Genomic DNA, 21,078 nt, shown 5'->3' with positions numbered 1-21,078 from the left:
ATCTAAAGGAAGTTAAGCCGGGCAAGTATGTAAAGGAAGCAACTTGTAGCCGATGGAGTAACAAATGTAAAAGCCCTGAGGTGGGAGTGTGCCTTGATTATTCAGAGCAAACAAGAAGGCAAGTATGGCTGGAGAGTAAGCAAAGAAGAAAGGAAGCTGGATGGAGATGAGGTCTCACAATAACAAACTCCATGGTGAAGGACTCTGCAGGCACGACACAGTCAAGCTGCCTTCCACTGTAACCTCTGTTAACAATGCACAGAACGTCTAACCATTGCAGAAAGCTAAAGGAGGGTGGCGTGTGGGGGGAGGTACAGAGATAGAAAGGAAGAGTGTAATCATAACATGCAACTGATGACTTACTTACTACTGAGAAAATCCAGAACGTGTAGATAAATTAGAGAATTAAAAGAATATAGCAGTTTCTAGATATAAAATCAATATTTAACAATCAATTGCATTTTTTATATACCAGCAACAAATATTAAAAGTATTTAACATAAAAATGGTACCCATTTAAATTAACAAAAGAAGTAAATTATCTGGACATAAATCTACCCAAGATGAGCAAAAACACTAGGGAGAAAATAAAACTGTATGAGAACAAATTAATGATTTAAAAATGTTAAAGATGTCAATTCTCACACCAGTAAACCATAGATTTAAGAAACTGGTCCAATCAAAATCCCTATAGGTTGTTTTCTTCAAAAACCCTTTTTGGAGAAAGAACAGCAAAGAACAAGCCATTCTGGTGAAAGAGAGGGAAAAAAAAGAATTATTATGGTGGGATGACCTTCCTTACCAGATATCAAGATTTACTGTTTAATGCTCGAATAAAGACTATGACATTGGTAACATATCTGGCTTTTCCCCCAAGATTCACTAAGAAAGCCATACATACATACATACACACACATAAGTGTACAGGATAATAATTTGCTACGTGTATATACTGTAAAATGATTACCAAAATCAAGTTAATTAATGATGCATCTATCACCTATTTACTTTTTTCTTTTTGTGGTGAGATGTTTAAGATCTATTCTTGAAGCAAATTTCAAGCATATGGTACAATATTATTAACTATAATCATCTTCCTATAAATTTGATGCTCAGAATTTGTTCATCTTAGTTGTAACTAAAAGTTTAAACTGTTAGACTGACATCTCCCCTATTCACTCATTCCCTAGTGTGGCAATCGCCATTCTAGTGATTGGACCTAGTCACGGTTTCTAGGTCACGGTTTCTATGAGCTCGACTTTTTAGATTCCACATATTAGTGATACCATGCAATACTTTCTCTGTGTGACATTCGTAATAATGTCCTCCAGGTTCATCCATGCTATCCCACGTGGCAGGATTTCCTTCTTCTTAATGGCAGAATAACGTTCCTGTGTGTGTATATACATACATATACACACACATACACACACCCTTTTTCTTTATTCATTCATTTACTAACAGATACTTAACCATCATTTCCATATTCGGATATTGTGACTATTCCCATAATGAACATGATGTGAGTTGCAATTATCTCTAGATACTAATTTCATTTAAATATATATCCAGAAGTGGGACTGCGGGATCATATGGTAGTTCTATTTTGAATTTTTTGAGGAACCTCCATACTGCTTTTCATAATGGCTATACCAATTTACATTCCCACCAAAAGTTCTCTTCTCTCCATGTGCTAATAATATTTACCTCTTGTCTGTTTAATAATAACCGTAACAGATGAGATAATACCTCAATTGTAGTTTTGATTGGTATTTCCCTGACTAGCGATGTTGAACACCCCTTCATATAACTGATAGTCATCTGTAGGTCTTCTTTGGAAAAATGTATATTCAGGTTCTTTGCCCATTTTTAATTGGATTACTTATTATTTTGTTATTGAATTGAATGAATTCCCTATACAATTTAGATATTAGCCCCTCATCAGATACATGATACATAGCTTACAAATATTTTGTCATTCCATAGGTTGCCTTTTCCTTTAGCGGTTTCCTTTGCTATGCAGAAGCTTTTTAATTTGATTTTTTTTTTTTTTACTTATTTTTGCTTCTTTTTAGAGGGTGGGGCAACAGGCAGAGAAAATTTTAAGCAGGTTCCACATTAGGCGGGGCTCAATCTCACAACCCTGAGATCATGACATGAGCCAAAATCAAGAGTCAGATGCTTTGACCAACTAAACCACCCAGGTGCACTTATTTTTACTTTTCATTTCTGTACTTTTAGGGTCTTTTCCAAAAAATCATTGCTAAGACCAGTATTGAGCTTTATGGTTTCATGGGTTACATTTAAATCTTTTGTGCATTTTGAATTAGTTTCTGCTGAGTGGTATAAGATAGGGATCAAGTTTTATCCTTATGCATATAGATAACCAGTTTTCCCAGCACCTTTACTGAAGAACTCTTTTCCTTGTGGTATGTTCTTGATGTCTTGTTAAAGATTAAATATGTACATGTGGATTTACTTCTATATTCTATTCCTTTGGTCTACGTGTATGTTTTATGCCACCATCCTGGTTTTGATTACTATAGCTTTTTAATATTCTTAATCAGGAAATATGATGCCTCTAGTTTGTCCCCCTTGCTTAAAATTCCTTCAGCTACTTGGGTCCTTTTATCTTTTAAGATTTTATTTATTTACGTATCTATTTATTTGAGAGAGCACGAGGGGGAGGGGTAGAGGGAGAAGAAGACGACGACTCCCCACTGAGCAGGGAGCCAGATGCAGCACTCTATCCCAGGACCTGACCAAGATCATGACCTGAGCCAAAGACAGACACTTAACTGACTGGGCCACCCAGGCACCCAAGCTATTTGAGTCTTTTGTAGTTCCATGTTAATTTTGGATTATTTATTGTTTCTTTGAAAAATGCCATTGGAATTTTGACAGAGATTACACTAAATGTGTAGATTACTTTGGGCAACATAGGCAATTTAACAATACTATTTCTTCTAATCTAAGACATGTAGCACCCTTCCATTTATTTGTGTCTTCTTCAATTATTTACATCACTAACTTAAGTTTTCAGTACACAGATTTTACACCTCCTTGGTTAAATTTATTCCTAAATATTTTATTGTTTTTGGACTTATTTTAAATGGAATTGTTTTCTTAATTCCCCTTTCAAATAGTTCATATTTATTAATACGTAGAAATAACAATGATTTTTGTTGACTTTGTATCCTACAACTTTAGTTATTATTATTCTAATAGTATTTTGTTAAAAGGGATCCCTGGGTGGCGCAGCGGTTTGGCGCCTGCCTTTGGCCCAGGGCGCGATCCTGGAGACCCGGGATCGAATCCCACGTCGGGCTCCCGGTGCATGGAGCCTGCTTCTCCCTCTGCCTGTGTCTCTGCCTCTCTCTCTCTGTGTGACTATCATAAATAAATAAAAATTTAAAAAAAAAAAATTTTAGAGTCTTCTATGTATAAAATCATCTGCACACAATTTTACTTCTTCCTTTCTGATTTGGATGCATTTTATTTCTTTTACTTACCTAACTGCTCTGTCTAGGACTTCCAGACTGGGTTGAGTGGAAATGCTAAGAGTGGGTATCCTTGTTTTCCTGATGTTAGAAGGAAAGCTTTTAGATTTTCATGAATGGGTAGCTGTGGGCTTGTCATATATGGCCTTTATTATGTTGAGGTATATTCCTTCTATACCTATTATGTTCAGAGTTTTTATCATGAAAAATTATTGAATTTTGTCATATGCTTTTTGTGTTTATATTTTTATACTGAGGTAATCAAATGATATTTATCATTCTGTTGGTATATCACATTGATCAAATTGCATATATGGAAACCATCCTTCATCCCAGGGATAAATCCCACTTGATCATGGTGTTTGATCCTTTAAATGTCTAATGAATTCAGTTTGGTAATATTTTGTGAGGATTTTTGCATGTATGTTCATGAGGAATGGCCCAGAATTTTCTTTTCTTATAGTGTCCCTGCATTGCTTTTGTATCAGGGTAATGCTGGCTTTATAAAGTGAGTTTGGAAGTCTTCCATCTTCTTCCGTTTGGGGGAAGAATTTGAAAACAATTGGTATTTTTTTCTTAAAGATTTTATTTATTTATTCATGAGAGACAGAGAGAGAGAGAGAGAGAGAGGCAGAGACACAGGCAGAGAGAGAAGCAGACTCCATGCAGGGAGCCTGATGTGGGACTCAATCCAGGGACTCCAGGATCATGCCCTGGGGCTGAAGGCAGATGCTCAACCACTGAGCCACCCAGGCATCCGGAAAAGGATTGGTATTAATTTTCCTTAAATGTTTGATAGAATTGACAAGTGAAGATATCTAGCTCTGGGATTTTCTTTACTGGGAAGTCTGATTAATGATTCAATCTTTTTACAGATCTGTTCAGGTATTTGATTTCTTCATGATTCAGTCTTGGTAGGTTATATGTTTCTAAGAATTAATCCCTTCTAGGTTATCCAATTTATTGGCCTATAGTTGTTCATAAGTAGTCTCTAGTGATCATTTGTATTTTGCAGTATCAGGTGTAATATTTATGATTTCATTCCTGAATTTATATATTCGAATCCTTTCATCTTTGACTAGCTAAAGGTTTGTCAATCTTATCTTTTCAAAAAAGAACAGCTCTTAGTTGGTATTTTCAATTGCTTTTCTAGTGACTATTTCTGCTCTGACCTTTGTTATTACATTCCTTCTGCTAACTTTGGGCTTAGTTTGCTCTTTTTCTAGTTCCTTAAGGTATAAATTAGGTTATCTGAGATCTTTCTTTTTTCTCAATGTAAGCATTTATCATTATAAATTTCTTTTTTTTTTTTTTTAATTTTTTTATTTTATTTATGATAGTCACAGAGAGAGAGAGAGAGAGAGAGAGAGAGAGAGAGAGAGAGGCAGAGACACAGGCAGAGGGAGAAGCAGGCTCCATGCACCGGGAGCCCGATGTGGGATTCGATCCCGGGTCTCCAGGATCGCGCCCTGGGCCAAAGACAGGCGCCAAACCCCTGCGCCACCCAGGGATCCCAATCATTATAAATTTCATAGAACCTTTGCTACATCCCGTAAGTTTTGGCATGCTGTACTTTTTTGTAAATTAGTTAATTATTTTTAAAGACAGAGAGAGGGGGAGGTGGCCAAGGGAGAGGGGAGAATCTTAAGCATGCTCCACACTGAACACAGGACTCAAATCCCTGGACCCTCAGATCATGACCTGAGCCAAAATAAAGAATTGGATGCTTAACCAACTAAGCCACCCAGGCACCCCTATTTTTGTTAATTTCAACATTTTTTTTTCATTTCCCTTTCAGTTTCTTCTAAGATGCATTGGTTGTTCAAGGGTATATTGTTTAATTTCCACATATTTGTGCATCTTCCAGCTTTTGTCCTATTGCTGCTTCTAGTTTTATACCACTCTGGTCAAAAAAAGACCTGTGATATGATTTTTAATCTTCAATTTGTTAAGACTTGTTTTCTGGCCTTACATGGGATCTACTCTAAGAGTATTCCATAGGAGCTTGAGAAGAATGTGTATTCTCTTATTGTTGGATGAAATGATTTGTATACATCTGACACTTGTATCAGTTTGAAGTATTTCCTTATTGGTGATCTGTTAAATTGATCTATCCATTGGTGAAAGTGAGGTATTGAAGTCTTTACTATTATTGCATTGCTATCTGTTTCTGTCCTCAGATTAATTAATAAATTTAGTGCTCTGACTTTGGGTGCATATGTGTTTACAACTGTTATATCATTTAGATGAATTGACCCTTTTATCATTACATAGTACCTTCTTTGTCCCTTCTTTTTTACTTGAAGTCTACTTTGTCTGATAGTAGTATAGCCATCCTGTTCTCTTTCGGGTTTCCCTTTGCATGGAATAGTTTTTCCATCCCTTCACTCTGATCCTATGTGTGTCTGCAAAAATTACGTATTTTTCTTACAGGTAGCATAGTCTTTTTTTTTTTTTTTTTAATCCGTTCACCTATTCTGTTTTTTGGGTTTTTTTAAAGAATTTATGTATTTATTCATGAGAGAGACAAGATAAAGCAGGCTCCTCAAAAGGGAGCCCAACGTGGAACTTGATCCCAGGACCCTGAGATCACGCCTTGATCCATAGGCAGATACTCAACCACTGAGCCACCTAGGCATCCCACCTACTCTGTTTTTTGATTGGAAAATTTAGTTCACCTACATTTCAATTATTAGTTAAGTATGGACTTATTAATTCCACCTTGTTACTGTTTCCTGGCTTTTTGTAGCTTCTTTGTTCCTTTCTTACTCTCTTGCTTTCCTTCCTCTGTGATTCGATGATTTTCCATGGTGGTATCCTTTGTCTATGTCTATCAGAGGTTTTTGCTTTGTAATTATCATGAGACTTACATAAAATATCTTATAGTTATAATGGCCTATTTTAAGTTGGTAACAACTTAACTTTGATAGCATATAAACTCTTTCTTCTTTACTCCCTCCACAACATTTCATGATTTTGATGTTACATCTTTTTATATTCTGTATCCATAAACAAATTTTTGTAGCTATAGTGTTAAAAATACTTTTTTAAAAAGTGTTTTGTCCTTTAATTTTTATATTCATTAAATGATTTACACACTATTGGAATATTCTGAATTTCCCTATACCCTTACCAGTGAATTTTATACTCTGTTTTCATATTATTATTTAGCATCCTTTCATTTCAGCTTAAAGGATTTCCTTTAACATATCTTGTAAGGCAGGTTTAGTAGTGATGCATTTATTTGTCTGGCAAAGTCTTTATTCTACATTTCTGAAGGATAATGCTGCAAGTTAACGTATTCTTGGTTGGAAGGGTTGGGTTTGTTGTTGTTGTTTTTCCTCAGAACTCTGAACATGTCATCCTATTCTCTCCTGGCCTGTAGGGTTTCTGATGAAATATTTGCTGATAGCTTTACAGGGGTTCCCTTATATCAGAGGAGTTTCTTTTCTCTTGCTGCTTTCAAAATTCTGTCTTTGATTTTCAACAGTTTTTAAAAAATATATCTCAATTAAATCCTCTTGGAGTTGAATTTATGGGCCTATGGGCTTCACCTTCCTGGATGTCCCTATATCTCCCCCTGATTTGGTAAGTTTTCAACCACTATTCCTTTAAATGAACTTTCTGCCCTTTTCTCTTTAGCTGGAACTCCCAAAATGTAAATAGTTACATTTGATGGTGCCCCATAATGCATACACTCATTTTATTTATTTTTTCTCCGTTGACTGGATGATTTCAAATCATCTGTTTCTGAGTTCACAGACTCTTTCTTCTGCTTGATCAAGTAGATTTGTTCTATTGCATTTTCATTTTGTATTCTTCAGCTCTAAAATTTCTAAAATTTCTTTTTTTAAACTTCTTTGTTGTATCTCTCCCTTTGTTCATGTATTGTTTTCTTGATTTCTCTGAGTTGTTTGTGTTCTCTTAAGCTCACTGAGCTTCCTTAAAACAATTATTTTGAATTCTTCGATAGGCAATTTGAAGATCTCCATTTTGCAGGGGGGAAGATCAGTTATTAGGAAATTAGGTTCCTTTGGCAATGCTTATTTCCTTAATTTTGTTGTGGTTTATCTCAATCCCATTAATGCCATGCCAGATGCCTCCCATTTGTTTTCTCTAGGGTGGAACCCTGAAATGCATAAGTTTATGAGCCTTTTCCCAATTCCTCAGTTATGGTGGTTTTCTGCACTTATTTGCTAGCCATTTGCAAAGGCTCAGTCTCACCATCTACAGAAGCATGCACTAACATGGGTCAGTAGGGTGTGTTTGGGCAAGACACATAGAATGTTGGGGGTGACTGAGCCAGTTGAGACGATCTGAGGGTGAGGCATCCAGTGGCTCTTGGGCAGCCTTCCTGATGAGTGTCTATGAGGTAAGTAGCATCCTTTTGGAGTTTTGAGCCCTGGTTTATGTGCTCCCACAGCCTCTGTGCTCCCAACCCCTCAGCCTTACGGATCACTTCAGTAATGTAGGTGACAAGAGACAGAAGTGGGTTTCTTGAGCAATGTCCTGCTTGGCTGGGAAAGCCACATACTCACTTGCACACTCCTGTGGGTGAAACTGCAGGATCCAGGGGTCTCTTCAGGCACTGATCTTGATGGAGGGATGATGCAAGCAAAGTGAAAATGTTCCTCAACTCTCTTCAATGCATCTCTTCCCCAAAATTTTTTTTTTTCTCTAACTTCTCTGCGAGACTCCCAGACTCCTATAAAGGAGCTTTTGTCTGTGAATGACTAGCAAAATCAATGTCCTGTGAGGGAATGACAATAGAGAACTCCTATTCTATCATCTTGCAGACATCACTTTAAAGTATTTTGGCTTTAGAGCCCATGCACTTAATAGTAATACAATGCTAGGTTATGTCAGATGAATGAATGAAAGAGTAAACACCATGGAAATACCAGAGAATAAATTTAAAAAACAACAGATGTGATTCCCAGAAGCTACAAAGTAGTTTACAAATTACAAACCCATATAGTTTACAAAAATGGCAGTGCCAAATCTGGGTAGCAACTACTACTGTGCTTTAATAATTAAGATTTTTCCCTAAAATTTAACAACTCAGCTTCTCCATATCCTTTCAACGTAGTACGACCTAACAAATTACAGTACTGTATCCGAAAACATCTTCACTGAGAGTCAGGTGAGGAAGAAACAAATGGAGCAAGAGAATAAGAACATCAGCACAATGTCCTCATCTACTTTTGCAATAAGTGCTATTTGTAATTTGCCACTACCATTACACATCTACAAACTGAATGAATCCACTATCCACACCATTGGAAACAGCCTTATAAACAGCTGGCAAGATCAAATCAGTAAGTCTATCTCAATTCTTCTCCACATTTCACCAGTCCTAAGTCCTAGAAATTCTATCTCCCAATTCTAAATGCATAAAACTAGGTATACCAAGCAAATCTTGATTTAAATAAACATCTATCTCTCACTTGAATTTCTAAAATAGCCTTTAATTTTGCCTCCTATAATTCATTCACTGATCCTTTCACTCATTCAACAACTATTAATGACCACATTCTAAACTGTTCGGGGCACTGGGATAAAATAATGAACAAAATGGACATAATTATTGCCTTTATGAAGCTTCCCTTTGCAACCCAGCAACCTGCCATCTTTTTAAATCATACTATTGTCACTGCCTGCTTAAAACCTGCCAATGGCTTCTCATTACACAGAGATAAAATCCAGCTTCTTTGTCATCACCTACTAAGTAAGGCCTGGATGATCTGGTCCCAGGAACCTTTCTCTATCTGCACCCTTATTTACTACACTCCAGACTTGTCTTTTCTGGCCCATTGACCTCAGGGCCTTTTTACTATACTCTTCTGCTCAAATACACTTTTCCCAGATCTCTGCATGATGGTTGGCTTCTTATCATTCAGATCTCAGTTCAAATGACAGTGCTACACAAAGGTCTGCCCTGACTATCATAGCCAAAGCAGAAGCCTCCACTCACTCTTCTGACATGGTCTCATTTTTCTTCTTCAAAAACCCTATCAGTAGCTAAAATCAGTTTATTTGTTCACATGTTGTACCATCTATCCTAACACAACAAAATGTAAGTTTTAGAAATTTAAAGACACAATTTCCTTCAGACTATAGCCACATCCCACTGCCTATACCAGTGCCTGGCACGGTAGGTGTTGAATAAATACTTCTACATTGACAACATTATTCTTTGCCAATGTACTTTCATCTCTTTCCCCAACCATTTCAGTTCAATCCACTCTCCCACCCTCATTGCTACTGCCTGTCTCAGTCCTCAACAGGAATTGAGGAACAGGAAATCAAGACTCCAAACACAATTAATACTATCCATATGAAGTTCTGTTACTTTCGGGTTGAAGAAACTTTTGGTTAATTCCTTAAGAAGGTACCAAGTACTGCATTTCTCCATAGATCATACTATCATAAAAAGTTTTCAGATATACTGCCTTGCACTGCACCTATCACACAGTAGGCATTCAATAACAATTTTCTAAATGGATAAACATGGCTCTACGTGCCTTCTTCACCTTTACAGAAGTGTTTTACTATGTACCTATAAATATCTTTCACATATGTACCTATAATTAAACATGCTGTAGTGTCTTCCATCTTAAAAACAAGACCAAAAAAATCAAAATTCCACAGAAACTTCTCTTACTCCCATGTTAGACCACAGCCATGCTCCCTAGAAGTCCCGATTTCTTGAAAGCCTTGTCTTTACTATCTCCATTTCCCCCTCCTATCTTTTTCAACGTTGCTCCCTTTCCATTAAGCCACCAGGCAAGCTCTCAAAGTTCACCAATCACCATTTACCATACAGAACCATTATTAAGAGTACGTTCTATCATTGCTAGCTTCTCAATTTATTGGGAATGTGACTTATCTAAGCTAATCTCTCTGAGATGCTAAAAGTAGATGATAAATATATCTTCTTACTGAGTTTTCTGGATGAATTAATGAAATAAAATAGTTAAAACAAACAAGCCTAGCATAGTGCTAACACAGAGTCAGCACTTAATAAAGGGCAGCTGCTATTATTATTAAATGATTATTTTCAATCTGTTATCCTTGGCTTTAGACACTTTATCTTCCCCTTTCACACTATACTCTTTCTATAAGAAATACTGTCCACAATAGGTTTCAAATAATATTGCAACGATGAGTCATAAATTCCTATTTCCAATTCAGAGGTCTCTTCAGAGCTTCAGACCCATATATTCAAATACCCCTATAACATGTCCCCTTGGCCATATCAAAGGCAACTCTAACTTCCTTAAGTCTAAGATAGCATTCATAATCTGCACCCCTGGACATGTATCCCTCACTCTTCTTCACCTCCAGCAAAACACCAATTCTGAATGTCAGATATAGAGGGGTAATCTCTGTAACAGCCTTAGAAATTCTCTCATCTCTTTCCAATTCTACTTTCTCTAAAAAACACACCCCCAATTTAAAATGTATCCTCTCTCTTGAAAAAACCTCCTAGAAGGACAAACATTGTATGTTCTCATTCATTTGGGGAATATAAATAATAGTGAAAGGGAATATAAGGGAAGGGAGAAGAAGTGTGTGGGAAATATCAGAAAGGGAGACAGAACATGAAAGACTCCTAACTCTGGGAAATGAACTAGGGGTGGTGGAAGGGGAGGAGGGCGGGGGTGGGGGTGAATGGGTGACGGGCACTGAGGGGGGCACTTGACGGGATGAGCACTGGGTGTTATTCTGTAAGTTGGCAAATTGAATACCAATAAAAAATAAATTTATTATTAAAAAAAAAAACCTCCTAACTGGTTAACTTCCTCCAAACTATTCTCCAAGCATCAATCCTAAGGCCTTCCAATCATTCAAAATACTGTACGCTAGTTAAAAGTACACCGTGGTTACACCTCCTATACTGCTTTATACGCAGAATTAAACAGACCTATGAGGATTCTCAGACCATTAAGTAATTATCTCTCTGCAAGCCTAAAATTTTTTTTTTTTAAGATTTTATTTATTTATTCATGAGAGACACGGAGAGAGTGAGAGGCAGATACATAGGCAGAGACAGAAGCAGGCTCCATGCAGGGAGCCCGATACGGGACTCGATCCTAGGACTCCAGGATCATGCCCTGGGCCGAAGGCAGATGCTTAACCACTGAGCCACCCAGGCATCACCCTAAAATTATTTTTCTAGCTGTCTAAAGTTTGGTAAATTATTTAGCCTCTCCAGGCTTCAATTTCTTTATCTACAGAATGGAGGCAATAGCACTTATGCTGTTGTCAAGTGTACAATGATAATATTAATAAAAAGCTTAAAAGCTTAATTCAGGGCTTGCTACTTACTCAGAGCTAAATAAATGTTAGCTAATAAACCAAGCTGAGTATAACTTTCCCACTGCCTGAGTTCTGGTCCTCATCTCCTGCACAGCCTATTTTAGCATACTCCTAACTGGTGTCATCCACCTCCAAATGCCCAGAGCCCAAAGTATGGCATATTGCAGGCTTCAAGAAAAGTCAGATAAATCTGGTCTTCTTTAGTACTTTAGGATTAAGCTAAAGATCAGGTCCAAAACTCTTTGAGCTTGTCATATGATCCAGCAGCCCCTGCTTACGTTCCTCATTTCTTCCACAGTAATTTCCCCCACTGTGCATCAGATTCAGATTCACCAGGACACTTGAATTTACTATACTACCACTTCTAATGGGCCAACTCCTTTCAACCTCGTTTTCTGTCTCCGATGCTTATGTCTGCACTAATAATCAAATTACTAGTTATCTAGATTTTACCGAAAAGGAAACTATAGCTCAAAGAAGTAAAATGACCAGTCAGGATCACATAGGTGGGTTGCTGGACAAGATATCCAGATAAGTGTTCCTAGCACTATATTAGGACTTCTCAAACTTCTCCAATGAACACTCCTGTTGAGAGAAGAGCTTTAACTCCCATCCCAGGGGTCAAGGGAGGCATAGACTCAAGACTCCTACCAGCCTGGAGTACCATGATTTAACTTCAAATATAATGAATCATTTTCAAAGTAAAAAATTTTGAACAAGTGAAGTCGAGGACAAGAGCCTCTCACGATTTAGAGTTCCCTGTATGTTACACTAAAAGTATAAATTCGAGTTTGTCTGGTCTGCGGCTCGAAATCCACTCCAAAAAACCTATTTCAGCCTTCATCACTATTCAGAGGATATAATTAAAGACAGTATTACACAAATGATTACAGTTACTATCACTCTCCTATAACAAAATCAAGCATAGGCAGAGTGTTTAGGAAGAGGAGGAAGACTGCCCTGAGCACTCTCCACAGATCCCTAACGTAAGAAAGGCTGAAGACAAAAGGAAATCCAGGGATTTTAGCCAAATCTGAGTTTTCTTAGGATAACACTCACTTTTGCAGAGTAGGGCTTCTCAACCAGGGCACCAAATGAAAACAGGATCATTCTCTGTTATGGGAAGCTGTCCTGTGCATTGTGGGCCATTTGCAATCTACCTACTAGATGCCAATAGCATTCCACCCCCAGTTGTGACAAGCAAAAATCTCCAGACTTTGCCTAATGTCCCTTGAGGGCAAAACCACTCCCACTTGAGTACTCCAGAATGTATAGAGATATACACCTGGTATATCCCTGTACTGAGAAGTAAACATCAGGAGAGCTCAAGACTCTGATTCTAGACACGAAAATTGTGGGACAAAATAGAAGACCTTTTCCTTTACTTGCACTGGGCACCAGAATAAAAGAAGTATCTGTGGCTTCTCAATGCTAACTTTCCATAAAGAAGTAAACGGAGTGGGATTTGACTTAAACTCCTTACCAAAAAAATCCAGATGACACTTCAAAAACAACCAGACAGTTAAAACTGTATTCTGGGTGCTGGGGGACAAGACAGGAAGAATCCAGGGCTGAGTTTCTACTTAAATGACAATATCTGGCCTCTAGTACAACAACAAATTGATAAAAGGAGGTGGCTCAACATGACACCACCCTACTCTGACACTGTATAAATGAACATAACCTCCTCTATTCCAGCCAAAGTCCAACAATAAAGATCTACATGTGAACATTTAAACAGTCACAAGAAAAAAAAAAAGTTATTTTATTTATTTTACATAAAGGCAGAGCCTTCAACATCTGCAATTCTAAAAGCCTAGCTTTTACGTTTAATAAAATACAGCTCACCACCCTCGGCAGCTATTCAGCTATTAGCGTTCGCTAGTAAGTGAGAAAACAAATGCAGAATCCTGTGGAAGTTACCCAGAACAAAAGGTTTGGTAGGGGTGGGGTGGAGTTCACATGTGAGCACACATTCACACACTTCCATGTTTTTGGTACTTAAGAGTATTTTTATCTTTATCTTTAAAACAAGAAATTCGACTCTGTTTGATATATTTTACTATAACTGCTTTTAACCTTCCACAATTTTATGTTTTCCCCAGGAAATTATAAACTTTAAGTAGCCTCCTAAAGAGCTGGTTAAAATGAAGAATTAGATCATTCATATAAACTCTGGAGTGTGTCACAAGCCTTAAGTTTCCCATCTGTAAACTGGCATAAATAAAATTTACTTCTTCAAGTTGCCATGGCGATCAAATGAAGTCCTGTGTGGGATCCCTGGGTGGCGCAGCGGTTTGGCGCTTGCCTTTGGCCCGGGGCGCGATCCTGGAGACCCGGGATCGAATCCCACATTGGGCTCCCGGTGCGTGGAGCCTGCTTCTCCCTCTGCCTATGTCTCTGCCTCTCTCTCTCTCTGTGACTATCATAAATAAATAAATAAATAAATAAACGGTTACCATTTCTACTGTTGTGACTATACTACATCAACTTTTCTGAAACTGTTTCTTCCACAACTCTTAAGAACGGGTGTTTTGGAGAAAGAAAATGCTTTAGAAGCACATCTCACGTTTACGTAAACAGGAAAGAAGTATTATTTGTGATGATAAAGCAGAGTAGGGCAAAAGAAAAGTGTTCAGTGTTTTGAGAATTCTCGTGTCAACTACATCTGGTTGCCAGCAGCTCATGATATGAATCCGATGTTCCTTCCTCCTGCAAAAAAAATTTTTTTTTAAAGGAAAGAAAAAAAGAAGTGAGCAAAAATGGCAGAAAGAGGGAAAAAAAGAGAATCAAAGCAGTAATATGATAGACCGGGGGGAGGGTTACACAAGATAAGTAAATTCTACAATAATATTCTCCCAAGTCTTCCAAGAACAACAGTAAAAGGTCAGATACCTTTCAAAGCAGCTGGGGTTCAGATTTCACTGTTTACCTAAGTAATAGAATTCCACTGGAAACAATCCTTTTTTTCCCCCAGTAGCTAAGATCGACTGTGAGGTGAGTTAACACGTACACTTGCAAAAAGCACTGCCGGGCCGTGTTAAGCTCTTCCTCTGGAATCACAATACGTTTTTAAAGTTTTATTCCTCTGACAGTAACTCCACTAACATAGATTCAAACATTTTATCTGACACTGACTCCACTAACATAGATTCAAAGAGTATCAACCACAAGTTCAAAAATTCTGGACTTTTCTAAGAAAATGTCAATTCCTTCTCCCAGAATCCTACCCAAATAAAAGGCAAATGTTCCGGTCTTATTCTCTGCAGAAAATACGGGATAGATGGCTCAAATGAAGTGGCTGGGAAATACACTTCCACACACTTTTTTGAAGGGCCCCCCAAATGCAAGCCATCAAGAGGTCACCCCACAGCTGGAGCAAAGCATGAGCCTGCCCCCTGCCCCCCACAGGCCCGGCATAAGGGGGGCAGCGCGACAAGCCTTCCGCAGCTCTGGGCCTCCATGGGCTCCTGGAGGGTCCGGCAGACAACGTGGCTGGTACAGTCCCAGCCCTTCCGGCAGTTACCCCGGAGGACTAGGGGCGCCTCCGTTTCAGACAAGGGCCTGCCGAAGGGCACGGAGGCCCACCGAGAACGCAGAGCCCAGCTCCCGGGTGCGCAGCGCGGACACACGGCCGGGACGGGCCGGGAGGGGCCGGGTGGGGCCGGGAGGGGCCGAAGGGCCAGGGCTCGGGTCACAGCGCCCGCCGCCCGCAGCCCCGGCCCCGCCAACCCCGCGCGCCCACGCGGCCGCGTCGCAATCCCCGCCTCTGCCACGCCGGGGCCGGCGGGGAGCCAGGCGGCCCGGCCCGCGGCGCCCGCGGCACCCACCTGCACGCTGGGGAAGGCGGTCTTGAGCAGGTAGAACATCTTGCGGTTGGACAGCACGTCCCCGCTCGTCATCTTGTCCTCGGCTCCCTCGCGCGTCTTCCCCTTGGACTTCTCGTGGAGGACGTTGCTCTCGCGGACGCGCCGCACCTCGTCGCCGCCGCGGACGGCCGCCAGCACCGACACGGCCAGCATCTCGCGGAGGTCCACGGTGCCCCCGTCGGCCGCGGCCGCCGGCCCCGCCGCCCCGCCGCCGCCCGGCTCGCCGCCCAGGCCGAAGAGGCTGAAGCGGCCGGCCAGGAAGCCCGAGTACAGGTGGTAGAGCACGCCGAGCCCCAGCAGGCAGAACACGGCCACCCCTAGTGGGGACAGGCGGATGCCCATCGGGGCCATGGCGCGGGAGGCCGGCGCTCCGGGCGGCGGCCCTCACAGGCCTCCCCGCGCTCCCGGGCCGCGCGCCGCGCGTCCTACACCGGCGTCCGCTCGCCGGCGCCCGCGCGCCCCATCGCTCCCCCCCGGGCAAGGCCGAGCCGCGCCGCCGAGCCCACCTGCCCCGCGCAGCGCGCTCGGCGCTCCTCGGCCGGTCAGCGGCTCCCGCTTCCACGTTAGCCCACGGCGGCGAGGTGAAAGGGGAGCGTGGGTGTGTATCCGGGTTACGCGAGGGGGCGTGGCCGCCCTAGGGGGCGGGGCCACTCTGGAGGCGTGGCCGCTCTGGGGGCGGGGCCACCCTGGAGGCGAGGCCACTCTGGGGGCGGGGCCACCCTGGAGGCGAGGCCGCTCTGGGGGCGGGGCCATACTGGAGACGAAGCCACCCTGGGGGCGGGGCCACTCTGGAGGCGAGGCCACTCTGGGGGCGGGGCCACCCTGGAGGCGGGGCAACCCTGGAGGCGAGGCCGCTCTGGGGGCGGGGCCACCATGGGGGCGGGGCCACCTGGAGGCGGGGGCTCCGGGCTGCGGAGCCCCGGGACTGCCCCGCCTGCTCTCGGTGCCGGGCCTCGGGGTGGCCTCCGAGGGCGAGGGAGCTGCTCTCTGCGCCGGGGAGGTGCCGACTTGCCCTGTGCCGATTTAAATCAAATCTCCCTTTGAACAAAGATGTGCGGCTGACATAAAGTTTAGCCTTTATTTTGCAGTCTAGACTTTTCCATCACTCCCAGATTATTGAGGACGGAGGAAATTGCAAGCCGTTTTCAAAGAAAGGTGCCTGTGTTTTCCTCCGGCGTTCGTGTAGACAGAGCCTGTAGCTTTACATCGCTTCTCAGCCCTGGGGAGAGGTGGGCAGTGGCCGGTACTGGAGGATTTTACTTGGCTCTCTGTTACGTTGATCTCTCTATGGTTAAATAAACGTGTGTGCCTTTATATCTGCACGTTTGTAGAGATTTTCCCCTATATCTGCAGCCAGAGTAAATTATCCTTCATGCAGGTGAGAAACGTGGCTTGATTCTGAGCTTTCCTAAGGAAGGGAAACGCTCAGGGCTTCTCTCACTTCCAAGGATACTTTCTTTACACGTACATTCCTCCCAGAGGTTGAGATGGAAGAGGAAAGGTCTGAGGAATCCCACTTGATCTAAAGATGATCACAGAATGGCCAGTGAACCTAGAATTCGTAATCTTTGAGCCAATATAGGTCCTTCAAATGAACTTGCAGAAGCCCCTACCAGACCAGATATAACTGCCTTCACCCATGCCGCTTACCTTAGCAGTCATAGTTAATACTTACTAAATTTTAAGAAGTATTTTAATAAGCAGCAGTAAATTTATTATGCTTAATGAATATTAAGATGTGCAGTGTCATTCTCAACTGTCAGAATATTTATATAAAACTCAACTTAAAATGCAGCCTATTCTACAGTTCATAGCCAGAAGTCATTGGTTTTAAATGGGCTTTAGTAAACATTGATGACCTTAAAAACTGCAAGTATACAGAATAGATTCTGAACATCCTTGGCTAAGCAAGTCCTTAGAGACAGGCTGACCTTCACTACCCCCTTAGAGTTCAGAACATCTGTAGAATTTGCATATGGTTATATAGATACAATAAACAAAGACTATTGATTGCTTGGTTTCCCTGGCAGCCATCTGTAACTGGCTTAAAAATAATCACAGAACAAAATCAAGTACAAATACAAATCAATGAAAGAACAGTCTCTGGAGTGTTGACAGCACCAGATCTTAAAGAAGTGGCTTTGTTCTCACAGCTTTTGGGAACAAATTCACAATTAAGCAAAGCCGCTTTCAAAAGAAATCTGAAAATGAAGGTCACAGGGTAATTATGGCAACCAAATCCAGAAATAAATATAAAGATCACAGCAGAAGTAGAAAGGCTCAAGTTCAGCAGAGCCACTTCAAACTGTACTATGAGATCAGTAAAAGTTATGGGTTGGGAGTAGTTGTGAAAATATTAAAAGCATCATTAGAAAGTATGGATGAGGTTTATAAAATAAACTGAATAATATTTTCCAAGGATATTAGAAAGGATTCCAGCCCCATTCACTGTGGCATTATACAAAGCACTAGCGAGACACCCAGAGAGATACTGAAAGCTCTGGCCATTTATACTACAGGGAAGGGATTAAAGTATTGAAGGAAAAGATACCCTGAAACAAATGGGTGAGTTTAAAGATCATAGTTCCAAAAGGGGCCCTAGTACAGGTGACCTTAGAGAATAGGTAATAAATACTGATAAAATATAACACGTAATTATTAAAATAAACGGTGTGTTGAAGAGAAAATGTAATTAATTACATGTGGGGCACAGATGTTGATTTAGAACCTTCACAGAAATTTGATTGCAAGAAACTTGCTTTTCCAGTAACAAATTGTTTACAGGTTCTACAGAATGCGTACATACTGAGGGGCCTGGGTGGTGCAGTCGGTTAAACATCTGACTCTTGGTTTTGACTTGGATCAGGATCTCAGGGTCAGGAAATCAAGCCATATGTCAGGCTCCCTGCTCAGTGCAGAGTCTGCTAGAGGTTCTCTCTCCCTCTGCCTCTCCTGCTGGCTCTCACTCTCTCTCAAAAAGAAAAAAAGGAAAAGAATACATACATGCCAATGAAAAATTATATGAAAGTAAATGTAAAATTACAGGTTTGTGAAATGAGGCAAACTGGACTTTCAAATATAACTTTTTTTTCTTTTTTTTTTTTTTTTGGTATTGAAGAAGATGAGAACTGCTCATATTCTGTATAAACACTAATAGTAACAAGAATTGACACATGGTAGGGACACTTGGGTGGCTCAGTGGTTGAGCATCTGCCTTCGGCTCAGGGCATGATCCCTAAGTCCCGGGATCAAGTCCCACATTGGGCTCCACGCATGGAGCCTGCTTCTCCCTCTGCCTCTGTCTCTGCCTCTCTGTCGCTCATGAATAAATTTTTTAAAATCTTAAAAAAAAAAAAAAAGAATTGACACATGGTAGAAAGTTTTTAATTACTTTCTGCTTACCTGGCTTGGCAGACTCTACTTGCTACTATCTGCTTGTTTACACCTAGTAAATGCCACCTTTTGAAGAACTGCCCCCTCTCACTCCCACTACTAGAACTTTAAATACTTCTTAAGAGTCAGGTTTTTTTATTGCAACCTCCTTTTGCCATTGTGGTTATTATTTTAAAAAATAAGTTAAATATTATGTAAAACATTCAAATATGAATATAAATATAAAGCTGAAAGCTTTGAATGATTTGATATGGGTTAGCTGTTAAAAACAAAAATTACGGGGCAACTGGGTGCTCGGTTAAGTGTCTGCCTTTGGCTCAGGTCATGATCTCTAGGTACTGTGTTCCCCACCTCTCCCTCTGCCCCTTCCCCCACTCATTCTCTCTCTCTCTCTCTCTCTCTCAAATAAATAAAATATTTTTTAAAAATTACCAACAACTTAAATGTTGGAGCAAAAACTGTACCCCATTGTGAGGAAAAAGAATCATAGAAGCTCAAATGTTTAAATCAGATTGCTTGACTTTAAGGAAACCATCTGGTCATTTTACATAATGCATTACTCATGTGGCTAAAGTGTAGCTAATGAATATACTCAAAGACAACCCTTTGCCTTACATTAAAAGATAGACAAATGATTATATTTACATCTATAATCCACTCCTATATTGGTTATATCAGACAAATGAGCTCTCCTTAAAGTCCATATGCTGGTACAATACCATACCACCTTTCTTTATGTTTCCCATTAGGTGTGAATAATACCTATTTATAGAACATTATTAATATCTTAAATGATGAGGATATTTTTATTTGTCTGAATGAGTCCTGACCCCAAAGTTTATCTTGTAGATTCTGTGCGCATGCACACGTGTGTGTGTGTGTGTGTGTGTGTGTGTGTGTGTGAAATTTCTACCACTAGTTTTCTTGTATGTTTTTTCTTTTAAAAGAGCATTTAAGGGGGACAACGAAATTAATTAAGTGATCAGGCTAGCTGGACCCTAGGGAAAAGTGGTTTTACTACTTTTCCGAGAAAGCAAGAGAAAACAATCAATGGCAGTTCTTCATATTTAAAATATTCCAAGAAGAGTATTGTTTGTATGTTCTTCCTATAAATGATAGACCCAGTGATATGGTGCTTGGTTCTACCATTAAAATTCTCTCTAGCAGATCATACAATTCTTGGGCAATGGCTTTCATATGTTAGGATTTCATACGTCTGTTTCTAAAACATGATCTCTATCCAGTCTTAAAATTGATTTTCCCAAAGATTTAGAAATACTCAATTTAAATGGGTAACTTTTTCAATTAATATAAAATTATGTGTTAGCACTGTAATCTTCTACTATGACTCTGATCTTAGCAATAATAACAGCACATACTTTAAATAAAAGCAATGTGGTAGGTATATAAAATAGAAAACACATAATTTCTACCCTTTGAAATTGTAATCACTCTAATCCATGCAATCCACATGAAGTGAGGTATTTTACATATTTTTCTTTCTTCTGACCTTTTGCATATACGAACTCAGTAGATATTTATGAAAGTGGACTTTTAAAACCTAGTTTTAAGGAAATTTTATCTATAGTATAAAGTGTTTTTAAAACTCTTGAATTTAATAAATACACTAAGGAACCCAACAACCATTTTGTCTATCCAGAACCTTCATTTTATAGGCATACAAGTCAGATGAAATAAATATTTGCTTTGGAGCTGTTAAGATGTCAAATATTTAATTTTTGTGTGTGCTCCTTATTAAAGCCAACGCTTGGCAAAGCATCAATTCAGTTAATAATGTACATATTCCCACCCTCTATTTATTCTCTAAGTAGTCAAAGTTCATACTATACATTTTGCCTGCTATCTACCTGAAACCTGAGGTAAAATTTACCATCTTAAAACTTCATTTCGTTAAAAAAAAAAAAAAACTCCACAATAGAGTATCTAAAATTCCCTAGTCTCCAAAAATAGCATTTGAGTATGTTTACTGATCA

At 40.1% G+C, this 21,078-nt stretch overlaps 1 protein-coding gene across 1 annotated transcript in view; it reads right to left on the bottom strand.

The window, feature by feature from the left end:
• The window catches only part of BPNT2 (3'(2'), 5'-bisphosphate nucleotidase 2), a 38,213-nt gene extending 21,933 nt beyond the window's left edge, over positions 1-16,280 (bottom strand). The window contains exon 1 of the mRNA XM_041768988.1: positions 15,653-16,280. Within this exon, the coding sequence (XP_041624922.1) occupies positions 15,653-16,042 (390 nt within the window). The 5' untranslated portion in view covers positions 16,043-16,280. The remainder of the gene's footprint in view (positions 1-15,652) is intronic.
• Positions 16,281-21,078: the final 4,798 nt, after the last annotated feature.

Source organism: Vulpes lagopus, chromosome 9 (assembly GCF_018345385.1).
Source record: "Vulpes lagopus strain Blue_001 chromosome 9, ASM1834538v1, whole genome shotgun sequence".
NCBI lineage: Eukaryota > Metazoa > Chordata > Mammalia > Carnivora > Canidae > Vulpes > Vulpes lagopus.
Note: the sequence above shows the minus strand (reverse complement) of the source record. Positions and strands in the feature narration are given on the sequence as shown.